The 12,276-nt window shown below is 41.0% G+C and overlaps 1 protein-coding gene across 50 annotated transcripts in view; it reads right to left on the reverse strand.

Moving 5' to 3' along the window:
• Window positions 1-12,276, reverse strand: part of SORBS2 (sorbin and SH3 domain containing 2) — a 355,465-nt gene that overhangs the window by 21,398 nt on the left and 321,791 nt on the right. For all 50 annotated transcript variants that reach the window (XM_043559221.1, XM_043559040.1, XM_043558993.1 and 47 more), the window contains 5 exons: window positions 12,039-12,127; window positions 10,139-10,185; window positions 5,268-5,382; window positions 5,054-5,182; window positions 2,902-3,105 (listed from right to left, as the gene is read on the reverse strand). In XM_043559221.1, the coding sequence (XP_043415156.1) occupies window positions 2,902-3,105; window positions 5,054-5,182; window positions 5,268-5,382; window positions 10,139-10,185; window positions 12,039-12,127 (584 nt within the window). The remainder of the gene's footprint in view (window positions 1-2,901; window positions 3,106-5,053; window positions 5,183-5,267; window positions 5,383-10,138; window positions 10,186-12,038; window positions 12,128-12,276) is intronic.

The raw sequence follows: 12,276 nt of genomic DNA on the forward strand, positions 1-12,276 counted from the left end.
GTCTGTTACTAGATAAATAGCCACCCCTAGCAGGTCCTGTCTATGTTCAGTTTTTAGTAAGACAGAAATTACCTAAGTCTCATTTCATAGTCTAGAGAAATTCTCTTATTGGCCAGCATTCTATCTTATGCTCTTTGTTATGCAACAGAATAACAGATTTTGAAACTCTGTGAAAAGTATAAGAATTCTAGATGATTAGGGGCGCCTGGGTGGCGCAGTCGGTTAAGCGTCCGACTTCAGCCAGGTCACGATCTCGCGGTCCGTGGGTTCGGGCCCCACGTCAGGCTCTGGGCTGATGGCTCAGAGCCTGGAGCCTGTTTCCGATTCTGTGTCTCCCTCTCTCTCTGACCCTCCCCCGTTCATGCTCTGTCTCTCTCTGTCCCAAAAATAAATAAACGTTGAAAAAAAAATTTAAAAAAAAAAAAAAAAAAAAGAATTCTAGATGATTACTTTTCGCTTTCATTTTCTCTCATGGTCAGGAATACTATGTAGACAAGGAAGAAAGATCTTTCAATCCCACTGTTGTCATGACTACCGCTGTCACTATTACTGCCACTACTCCGGTGCTGTTACCACGACGGTTGCCAGTATACATGTTAACAGGTTCCAAGTGCTTAGCTTTACAATGGACTTGCTTCCACAAAAAGCCAAATTACGTATCTGAGATACCTACATAACATAAATATACCTATAATACAAAAATCACATAATTACCTTTCCTCCCTAAAGCATTCGAATTGGATTCAACTACACTAAAAGCAGAAATATCAGAAATGGTATCAACTTCCATTTGGATCTCCCCTAAAATAAAGATAGTGTGTCAGGAAATGTGATTTGAATGTGTCAGAGTGATGCATGAGTCAATGAGTTCTTTCCTCTATTTGCAAATACCAGTTAGAAAATAGGATGCATAACATTTCGTGTATTTTGGATGTCATGGCTTAGAAGTATATTATAGTTCTTTTTCTGAAAATGATCCAGTTCAACACTAGTGAGAAGTTTCCCTTATTAAGTCAATGATATCATAGATTACCAGATGGGTCGAAATCATTAAGCATTTTTTTTTTTCAAATTATGGACATAAGCTTTTCAACATATTTTCTTCCCAGCAGTGAGAATAAAACACTAATTAGTTTTTAGTGAAATTTCTCTATTTATAAAACGTAAAATCTGGTATTCTAAGAAAAAGTTTAGGTAACTGAAAATACATTTAAATCATATCCACAACAAGGATTAAAACACTGTGATCTACAGTATTACATTGCCAATATTAATTAAGACCTTATGGAAGAATTTCTTAAATATTAAATAAGGCTTTCTAGATAAATGCCTATTCTTTCTTATAATATTTTGTTTGAAGGTACAGTTGCTTTGAAATTCATCTGGTAGTTTTTTAAGATGACTGAATGGTAAATAAGACAAACATATGGCTGAAGGTTCTGATACTGTCTTTTTATCAGTAGGAACTATTGAAGGAAGGATGTTGCTCTCTAACGCTAAGCTCTGGTAGTGAAGTCAACCTACTAAAGAAGATTCTGGAAAACTTTTTTATCAACCAGACACAATCTGATTACCGTTCTGTTACCCAGTGTTGCCAAACTGTTCTATTATTCAGTGATAAGGGATTTACAGCAATTACCCTGCAACGGAAACCCAGTCTTCAAAGAGTAGAATAAATAAAATGCCCTTTTAAAAGAAAATGCTTCTCTTCGGATAGTAGATTCTTAGCTCATTTACATATGTAAAATCCTTGTAGACTCATTTTCAAGGAGTAGTTTAGGTCACTGGGGATGCTGTCTTGCTTTGGGACATGAAATGATTTCATGTCTGTGATGTTGATGTTATCATGCTAGGGCCAAATGGTTTAGTTTTCCATGTCCCAGCCTTGGTCTCAGTTAAAATTTTCAGTAAGTTATGGGAAACAAAATGTTTAAAATGTTGGGAAGTACTTACAATATTTTGGAAATAATTCCTTGGTAATTTAAAGTTTTACACTTGAAAGTCAATGAAAAGGAGACAGAAATCCCTAAATACCATCCATGAGAAGAACACAACATATTATATATAATTCAATAGAAAATTAAGAACCACCTCACACTGTGAGTAAAGAGAGTAGAGTAGCCTTTTCTTTTTCTTTTTCTTTTCTTTTTTTTTTTTTTTTTGGAATAGCCTTTTCTAATCAACCAGTTCAGGAAGCAAAGTCCCTTTTAAACTACACGTTGAGAAAGGTAATTATCTTTAGCTACTGGCTCTAGTGAGACAGTGGAAATCATCCTAAACCTAATAAAACAAACTTGAGGACTCCTAAGAACCAATGACATTTTCATTCAAACTAATAAACAAACTGACTTACAGACCTTAATTAAAGATTTTTACTTTCTCTCTTTCTGTATCAAAATACCCCAAGACTTTCATAGAATTTTGTCAACTCAACTACCATGTGTTGTTGAAATAAACCATTTTGGGATCTATCTATCTACCTATCAATACATCCTATACTCATATATACTACTTACACCTGCATAGAATCCATGTAAAACGTGCATATCTAAAAATAAAATCAAGCTGCAGAAAAAAATTGAGTTTCAAAAAGCAGCTATAATTGCATACATACGTACAGACCTATATCATATAGGATTTTATGATGCTAATGTTTTCTCTTTCAGTATTTTACTTTGAAAATAAAGTTATCAAAATCAAGCATGAAACCTTTGTGCTAGCACCCCTCAGAAAGATTCAATTAATATTGACTTGACATGGCACGCACACTCAGAAACATAACATGTACATTTTGTCGCTTTGCAATAGGTATGATGTTTTAGTCTATGCCTAACATCCCATGTCGATGACCTTGCATCAAGCTCCCAAACATGACACTAATATGCTAGGATGTCTTCTTACCTTATTTGAACTTAAGCTGTGGATTCTATCACTAGAATAGCTGTGGGGTATTGGAGGGTCAGGGTAGTCCTCAGCACCTTTGGTTGTATTCTTCTTGACAACTTCTACATAGGAAACAGGGAAGATGCCTTGTCTGCTGGTTCCTGGAATTTTACCTTCATACCAGTTTTGATCAACTCTTTTAAGAAGAATAACTCTATCTCCCTGCAATGAATATTAGGAAAATGCATTATAAATACAGAAGTGGTAACATAAAAACTGTCAATTGTCAATGGTTTCTAATAAGCAATAGCTTTCCATCTGGGAAAGTTTGATACCTCCAGCTGTTATGATTGTTGTTTGTTGTTTGTTTTTGTCAGGGGGGATGAAAATGAAGGCTCTGAGCTCATTCCCAAATTACAGATTATCAACATGTACGATACGTAATCATTCATCGATGACGTTAGAATCTCCCCTAAGGATGCTTGGTTTGTGTGAATGGGCTTACACATGTTCACACCGGTACCATGTGAAATGACTTGTATCAGTTACTTTAAAAAGCAGAATAGTTTAACAGGGAAAACCTCAATGACAGTAGCGTTATCCTATCATTGACAGGATTCGGGGAAATGACCTTCTGCAGGAAGAGCTTCAAAACAGTGCAACTCAGCTCGCTGTGATTGCGTATCTGAAATGGATTACGGAAGTCAAGCTCCGGAAGGGAGGAAGTTGAATGGCATACCGTTTTGCTTTCTTGATCTACGTGTGGTAAGCAGGAGCAAAGGGTAAGGCTGGCAGGATGGGGCAAAGGACGTACCCTAGATAATCCACAGCTGTGCCCAGGGCCGACACCCACCTGGTCTGGATCAAGATCGTGTAACACCACTCACTATCCATTCTGATTGGTTCGTGGCGTCTGCACAGAACATAACTGAGGAGAAGTAAATCTCCCTAATGTTAAAATTGCACTGATTTTCTGGGCAGCACACTGCTGTTGCCAGGCTGTCGCTGGAGCTATAAATTGCATTGGCAGAAGCTGCTCTTTATAGTATGAAACATCAGCCGGGATGGTTCATGGAATGTTGTGTTGCCGCTGGGAGGGTAGACGAGGAGAATGGGTTGATGATGCAGAACCAGGGCCGAGAAGGGAGAATGGGATGAGGTTCTGCCGGTACAAGAACTGTGTCGTTTCCCTTCCTTGCCCCTGGCTAAGGGATTCGCCAGTAGGCGAAGAAGTTCTAGAACCACCCTGCCTGTGACTCTCTAGCCTGTGCTCTGTGCAGACACGTGGTCACCTCAAACAAACGAATGTGATGGTTTAGCAAACCATGAAGATAGTTCGTTTGATCTTTCTGCGCAGAAACAAATTAAAAAGAGTTCTTTCTGGGGGCACCTGGGTGGCTCAGTCAGTTAAACATCCAGTGATTGGTTTCGGCTCAGGTCATGATCTCACGGTTCCTGAGTTCGAGCCCCACATAGGGCTCTGTCAACACGGAGCCTGCTTGGGATTCTCTCTCCCTCACTCTTTACCCCTTCCCCCCATGCCCTCTCTTTCTCTCTCTCTCTCAAAATAAATAACTAAACATTAAAAAATGAGAAAAAGAGTTCTTCCTGATATTATTAAGATACTAGAATTGGATCGGTTGCTAGTGAAATTTGGGTCAGTCATGAGGCCTAGAGAAGGCTGATCAGGGGAACAGCCCTGCACAAAAATGTCTCCTCAAAAAGGCTCTGTAGGGAGAAGTACCTTCATTACGTTAGGACTGTTCCTGGATTCCAAGATAAAAGTAAATGTTGAAACACCCATTTTTTTAAATTTGAATAATAAGGCAGCAGGACAAACAATATTTTGAAGTGTATGAAAGTGCTTTTCCTTTTGATGTTTCCACGTGTAGAGCTCCTGGCTGTTCAGCCTGAGGCGCCCCTTGGAGGAGACGTGGAACCTGCCATGCTAAGCCTGGAGGGAAAGTCTCTCTGAGAAGCTGTGCATCCCCCAGGGGACCTCTTCTGGAAGGACACGGAGCGGTAGGTAACAGCGCCTCAGGGTGGCCTCATAGAGTCCTTTGTAGCACATGGGAGAAACACAAAAACGTCCAAGGAAATAGATAACCTATTTTAGTTTTGGAAATACACGGCCTTTCAAAAGCACTGTTGACGACAACGGCCAGGGTACCTTTCTCAGCGACAGCTCCACGTTTGTGTCAGCATTGAAATTATATTTGGCTACAGCTTCTCCGATTTCTCCAGGCTGGGCTGGGGGAGGCGGTCTTGCAGGCTGTGCCTTCTCAGGAGGCATGAGTTTCTATGAGGGAAAAAAAGTTATCTATTCTTTATCTGTGGCGACTTTGGAAACAGCAGCCATGGGAGAGGGAAGGGGTAGGACTTACCTCCACGTAGGAGATGGGAAAAATGCCCACTCTCCCGTGGTGCTCTCCCTCATACCAATTTTGATCAATTTTCCTGAGGATGTAGACAGTATCTCCTTTCTTAAATGACAGCTCCCTGGAAGAGACACGTTTCAGGGTTGGGTTTCCCCCTCCCCGCCCCTGATGTGTAGCCATTACTCTTAAGATAAACACTCTCACTTGATCTGTATTTGGCTGAGAAACGTACTTTCAGTATGGAATAATCTGTCAAGCCCAGTTACATCAGGATCTTCGTTGCAAACCCTTAGAATTCACTTATAACTTTAAAAGTGATTTCAAACAACGAACAAATAGAAACCTCGTGTTTGATACAAGGCACAGGCAAACTGACATGAAATTGAAAGGCAAGGATGGACTATTGCTGTGTGATCATTAGTTTACTGTGGAGGAGTTGTTAGGCTTGGCGTAATGATAGATTCGCTCTGCACTGATCTTGTTAGTTCTGAAGCTAGTGACATAGTCAGAACCTTCACTTCTCTTTCTTTCTGGCCCCTTTGGATGTGCTAAAGCTTACAATAAGGAGAATAAGTAGCTTTAGCACCGAAGTGCCATCATCAGAAAAATTTTTATTTACAGGTCTTGGAAGCTGGTTGTCGGGCATTTATTTAACTGGCATATCTTGATAAGGAATTTATTTGGTGTAAAGAAAAAGATTTTAGGGGCGCCTGGGTGGCTCAGTCGGTTAAGCGTCCGACTTTGGCTCAGGTCACGATCTCGCGGTCCGTGGGTTCAAGCCCCGCGTCGGGCTCTGGGCTGATGGCTCGGAGCCCGGAGCCTGCTTCCGATTCTGTGTCTCCCTCTCTCTCTGACCCTCCCCCGTTCATGCCCTGTCTCTCTCTGTCTCAAAAATAAACAAACTTAAAAAAAAATTAAAAAAAAAAAGAAAAAGATTTTATTCTTCAATGGAGCGCAGACATAAACATGTTTTAAGTGTAAAGACATGCATGGGTTGCTTGCCGCCTTCTTTATAGCTTTTGTTTTTAAAAAGTAAAAGTATTTTCAGGACACCATCTATGCTTTTCCATTTTGGTTATTTCTAAGAAGAAACCTATATGCCTGCTTATTTCCTAAGTAGGTAGATGTGGGTATGTAGTTTTAAGCTATAAAAACATTACTTATTTTAGCTAATTCATGCCTACCTTCTCATCCTCACTGCGTCTGTTTTTGACGGCTTCATTATCCAGGTAACTGTTTGCTGTTTTGCCCTCGTAATTACGTTTTGTCGGAGGACACTCATTTCATATCTTTTCCCAAGAGCCCTACTTTCCTACTCATCTGCCTCCCCATTCTGGAATCTTCTGCAATGTTTAGTTCAGAATCTTGAGTTGGATCGTTTATATGTGCAGAATGGATCATGAAGAGAGCTGGATATCAGATGTAGCGTATTTCTCATTGATTAAAAGAATTAATTGAAAAACTGTTACATATTAGGGGCGCCTGGGTGGCTCAGTCAGTTAAGCGTCTGGCTCTTGATTTCAGTTCAGGTCATGATCCCAGGGTCGGGGGATCCAGCTCCGAGTTGGGCTCCATTCTGAGCACAGAGCCTGTTTAAGATTCTCTCCTCTCTCTCTGCACTGCCCACCCCGAACCCCCTCCCATTTGTGTGCACTCTCTCTCTCAAATAAAAAAAATAAAAAACTGTTGCTAATTAAAGAATTATTGCACAGTTCGAAGTGTTAAAATCTTCACATTGAAAGTGTGTTAAATTTTCAGTAACCCTAAAGACAGAGGAGATTCAAGGAGTCTTACATTCAAATACAGCACTCCCTTCTTTTATGCAAATGCCTGATGTAGAAAACAAAAAACAAAATATTTAATGTTTGCAATCCAATAGCTTTCTGAGTACCAGGTGTGTTTTGTTTCTGGAAATGAGACTAGGAAGCTTAGCTTTTTTTAAAAAACAAGTTAATTAGAGAAAACTTTTTCTTTCAAATATGAAAAGAAATCTTTTCTATTTTTAAAGGCTTGTATTTAAACGTTTTAAGCCTTCTACATAAAGGACAGAAATCTCACTTAACAGTTTTCAAAACTGTGTCCCTCTCATCTCAGACCCAGAATTTCTGAGTCCCATAATAGTAAGCTTGCTTTCTCCCTCCCAAACCCTTTTAGAATGGTGGCCGTTGACCACCTCTGGAAATGACGTTTTATGTCTTTTTCCTATTTAACAATTGAGACATTATGTCTGTTGAGTTACTGAGCTGTATCGTTAGCTGTGTTATTAAAAAATTAAACTTTCTGCATCAGGTAAAGACAGGTAGCTTTTAAGACAGATGTTTATTTAAAGCAGATATGTCTGTCTCTTGTTTATAAGATGTTAGGCACAAAAAAGCACCCACATCTAGCTATTAATTAAAAGCACGTAAAAATGTGGCTGGGCCTTTGTTAACAGTCAGTGCTTCTGGGTGTGTGAGCCTTTTAAAGCTGTGTGAGTCGCCCAGAACCTCGATTTTTGTGTCAAATAGGTTAACTACACTGGGGAGTGCTCTTTACATCTCCTAAAAACAGAACGAGAGGAATATGATTGAACGGCAGTCAGATAAATGTATTTATGGTATGTGGGAAACATTTTTTGTTTTTGGTTTTTACTAACATTATGGGATGACTTCCATGGGTGATTGCTGAATCGACTTCCCTGAAGGCTTACACAATTAGATCCTGTTGGTTTAGGAAGATTTGGTGAAAGGTAGAGGGGGTGTGTGTGTGTGCAGATAACCCTGCAGGAGGGCTGTGCCATTTGCAAGCCTGGAGCCCTTGCTGACTCGGAGCTTTCACCAGGAGGACGTGGCCTTGGAGGATGGCATCAGGCTTGGCAACTGGAGCAAACAAAATCCAGCCACACAATCAACATCCCAACACTCGCCTCTGCACTACACCTCACCTTTCTCTCACGGCTTGTTTTTTATTGAACCTTCTCAAAAAGCGGTGGGCCCTGGGTGGATACCTTTCCCGTGTCATATGCCCTGTCATTCCTCAGGGGTTCATACATTTAAAAAAGCTTTTGATGGCTTGTCACAAAGAAGAAATGACATTTACATGTTCTGTACCGTTCGCTTATAAAATCGGCATGCATCAGACACATTGTCGCACCACATCCACAGAGCAGTAATAAGGGCGAGAAGGGGGTAGACACGAAGCAGGTGTTACTTACCTCATCAAAAAAAGAAAAAAAGATGTAAGCTTTCGTCAGGATTTTTTTAAATACCCGATTTAAGCCACGTTTGACATCTTAAATTCTGTTTTTTAATTTTTAAAAATGTTTGTTTATTTAGTTATTTATTTTGAGACAGCGAGAGAGAGAGAGAGAGAGAGAGAGAGAGAGAGGCACAGAGCCTGATGCAGGGCTCAAACTCACAACTGTGGCATCATGACCTGAATCGAAACCAAGAGTCAGATGCTTAACTGACTCAGCCACCCAGGTGCCCCAACATCTTAATTTCTAAATAGCATTTTCCTATTTAGTTCATTCTCCATCTCAGCAGCATTACGAAAATCTGAGTGATTTTATCTTTTTACATGTCTCATGTCAGAGACAGTTTCTAGAACTATTAATATAATATGCATTTTAATGAATAAAGTATTTTGTTATTATGTATTATATATATATTATATATGTTCCGTCTAAACAACAAAGGATAATTTAATGCCAATGTACAATGATTTCAATATCTTCAATTCTAATGGAGACCAAAGTTTCTTAAAAAAGGTCTGTACACATGGGCCATGACACTTCTGGGAGACTGCCTCCCTCCCTAGCCTTTCTTAACCACATGCCCATCTGATGAACAAGTTCCTAAGGACAAAGGTTAAAAAAAATACTGCAACAAAGGAGTATGAAAACACTAACATCAAAAGAGTGCAGGAGGAAGGGTACCTGGGTGGCTCAGTCTGTTAAGTGTACAAATCTTGATTTCAGCTCAGGTCATGATCTCCTGTGGGGTCCAGCCCTACTTAGGGCTCTGCACTGAGTGTGGGGACTGCTTGGGATTTTCTCTCTCTCTCTCTGTCTCTCTATCTCTCTCTCTTTCTCTTCTCTCCCCCCCCCCCACCTCTCTCTCAAAAAATAAAGAAAAAGAAAAAGAAAAAAGAAAAAAAGGACCACGGGAGACAATTTTGCTCAGGATCTCCAAGTTTTGAGTGTTAAGACATGGAGATATTACTCGAAGAATCTTTGTACACGGTTCTACCCTTCAATCCCACAAACTATCCTGGATATAGTTGGATAAATAAGTGTTATCAAATTCTCCCAGTGAGTGTCAATTATTCCCCAACACTGTATTTTTATGTTATTCTTGACACAAAACTTCTAGAAAACAAGATTCTTTTTTTAAAAAAAATTTTTTTAACGTTTATTTCTGAGACAGAGAGACAGAGCATGAGTGGGGGAGGGGCAGAGAGAGAGAGGGGGACACAGAATCTGAAGCAGGCTCCAGGCTCTGAGCTGTCAGCACAGAGCCCGACGTGGGGCTTGAACTCACAGACTGCGAGATCATGACCTGAGGCGAAGCCGGACGCTTAACCGACTGAGCCACCCAGGCGCCCCGAAACCAAGATTCTTAATTCCGTTTTATTTGCCCTGTCCTTTTGAACTCATGGTGCAGTAGCATGTTCAGTGTCACTTAAAACCCAATGTTTCTCAAGAAAATTACAAATGAAAATAGAATTAGCCCTATCCCAATTAATTGTGAAGGAACCATTAGTTACAGCTGATTGCTGAATTCGCTGAATTGGGACTTAGACCTTATTGTAATACACCCCATTAGAATATTTACCTCTTAAAGTATTACCAAAGTATTTAAAGCCAACCTAAGTCACATAATGAATATCTTACTTACTTAGACGTCTGAGCTTTAAAATCGTAAACAGCTTTTGCAGGCAATTTCTGAAAGGGAAAGTAAACAGTTAGTGCTAACTTAAAATTTGGAGTTTTATTTTTTTTTATTTAAAAAAAATTTTTTTTTCAACGTTTATTTATTTTTGGGACAGAGAGAGACAGAGCATGAACAGGGGAGGGGCAGAGAGAGAGGGAGACACAGAATCGGAAACAGGCTCCAGGCTCTGAGCCATCAGCCCAGAGCCTGACACGAGGCTCGAACTCACGGACCACAAGATCGTGACCTGGCTGAAGTCGGACGCTTAACCGACTGCACCACCCAGGCGCCCCTGGAGTTTTTTTTTTTTTTTACAAGAAAGCAATTTCATGTGAATTAAAGGGAAATGAAAGCACAAGGAGTGAGTAAACATATATAATGTAAACCCTCTATGCAATTCATAAGTCAACCAATTAGTTCTTCACTTAGGTATTTAAGCTATAACAGGAGTGTAATAGATGGCTTGCTCACCGTAATTACTGAATATCATATTTCCTCTTAGAAACTAAGGTAGATGGAGGCACCTGGGTGGCTCAGTCGGTTAAGCAGCCGACTTCAGCTCAGGTCATGATCTTACAGCTTGTGAGTTCGAGCCCCCCATTGGGCTCTGTGCTGACAGCTCGGAGCCTGGAGCCTGCTTTGGATTCTGTGACTCCGTCTCTCTCTTCCCCTACCTGGCTTGTGCTCTGTCTCTGTCTCTGTCTCTGTCTCTGTCTCTCTCTCTCAAAAATAAATAAACATTAAAAAAATTAAAAAAAAGAAACTAAGGTAGATGAACACTGCAGTACAATTCCAGAGGGATCTGTCCCAGGTATAATTCTGGCTTTTCCTGGGTCAGTTGCCCTGTGTCTTATGTGTTAACACAACTCCTTTGGAATCATAATAAAAAGACTGGAAAAAGTCACGAAGGAAGCCATTGTCCCTTTTACTAACACTTATTAACATAGTAGCAAAGAAATATTAGCCCAATTCTCATTGGGAAGCGAGTGTGTGGCCCTAAGTATAGGCTTGGTCATCTTGCATTCCCTGGAGGGTTCAGGAATTCTTTATTGACACGGTAAATCGGCCGTTCATCTTCTAGTCGTGATAAGATGTGACACACACTCACCTTCAATCACCCTGCACGCCCTAGCTAGCTGATTCAGCTCTGCCTTTTCTACTTCTCAGTTATCTCCTCACCCCACTCTCTTTCCTTGGGATTCCATGAACGTTAGGCAACCTGGGACATTCCTGACTTCTTTGGGGGTCCCACAGGTACTGGGCTGCAGGAGACACCTGTAGGGATTCTCCTGGAGCGGCTGCCAGTCCCAGGCCAGCTTCAGTTGCCGTCAAACCTTCACGGCTCCAAGACGGCGTGAACCTGAGCTCTAGCCCTGGCTCGGGACCATGCACAAAGCTAGCTGGTACCTGGTTCCTAGGAGCAGTGATTTTCCAAGTGATTTTCCAGCAAAAGCAGGCCAGCAAAAATTAGGTCGAATTTGTATTGATTTGCGACACAGATGACCTAGAGCTCTCCTCTACATCAGGGGCGAAATTTGTACTGGGAAATCTCCTTCCTCCATGGGGCAGCCCAGCTCAACACTCTCACAGAGCATGGTTGTTAATTCACGGGTGTCAGGTCAAGACTCGGCGGGGCCTCGCTGCCGGAACCGGACAGCGGTTGGGGGACATCTACAGCTAGGGTCGGGGTGCGTGCTGCCTTGAGTCCTTTGCTCAACCTCCAGGGAAGGTGTTTCTAGTTTCTCTCTCGTCATTTTTATGTTCTTGATCTGGGCTCTTTACTGGTTTTGGAAAAAACTCTGGCTGGCAAGTGCTTTATCAAATACGTTGCAGAAAAAGACTCCAGTGCTATTGAACAAACTACCTCTTTTTCTGGAGTTCCTCTTCTTTCCCTCGGTGCACTTCTCCCCAGGTCAGTCATAGTGGATGAGTAACTTCTAGGGGACTCATGGTCTGTGGGAAAGGACAGGGTCAGAGTGAGTGTTCACATAATTAAAAGCTGACCTTTTTTAGCCATGGTCCCTGGTGGCAACTGTTTTCTCCTTCGGATTTAGAGACATAGCACAATGGAAGACATGGGTATAAGATTCATAGGTAAACGA

This window comes from Prionailurus bengalensis, chromosome B1 (genome assembly GCF_016509475.1).
Source record: "Prionailurus bengalensis isolate Pbe53 chromosome B1, Fcat_Pben_1.1_paternal_pri, whole genome shotgun sequence".
NCBI lineage: Eukaryota > Metazoa > Chordata > Mammalia > Carnivora > Felidae > Prionailurus > Prionailurus bengalensis.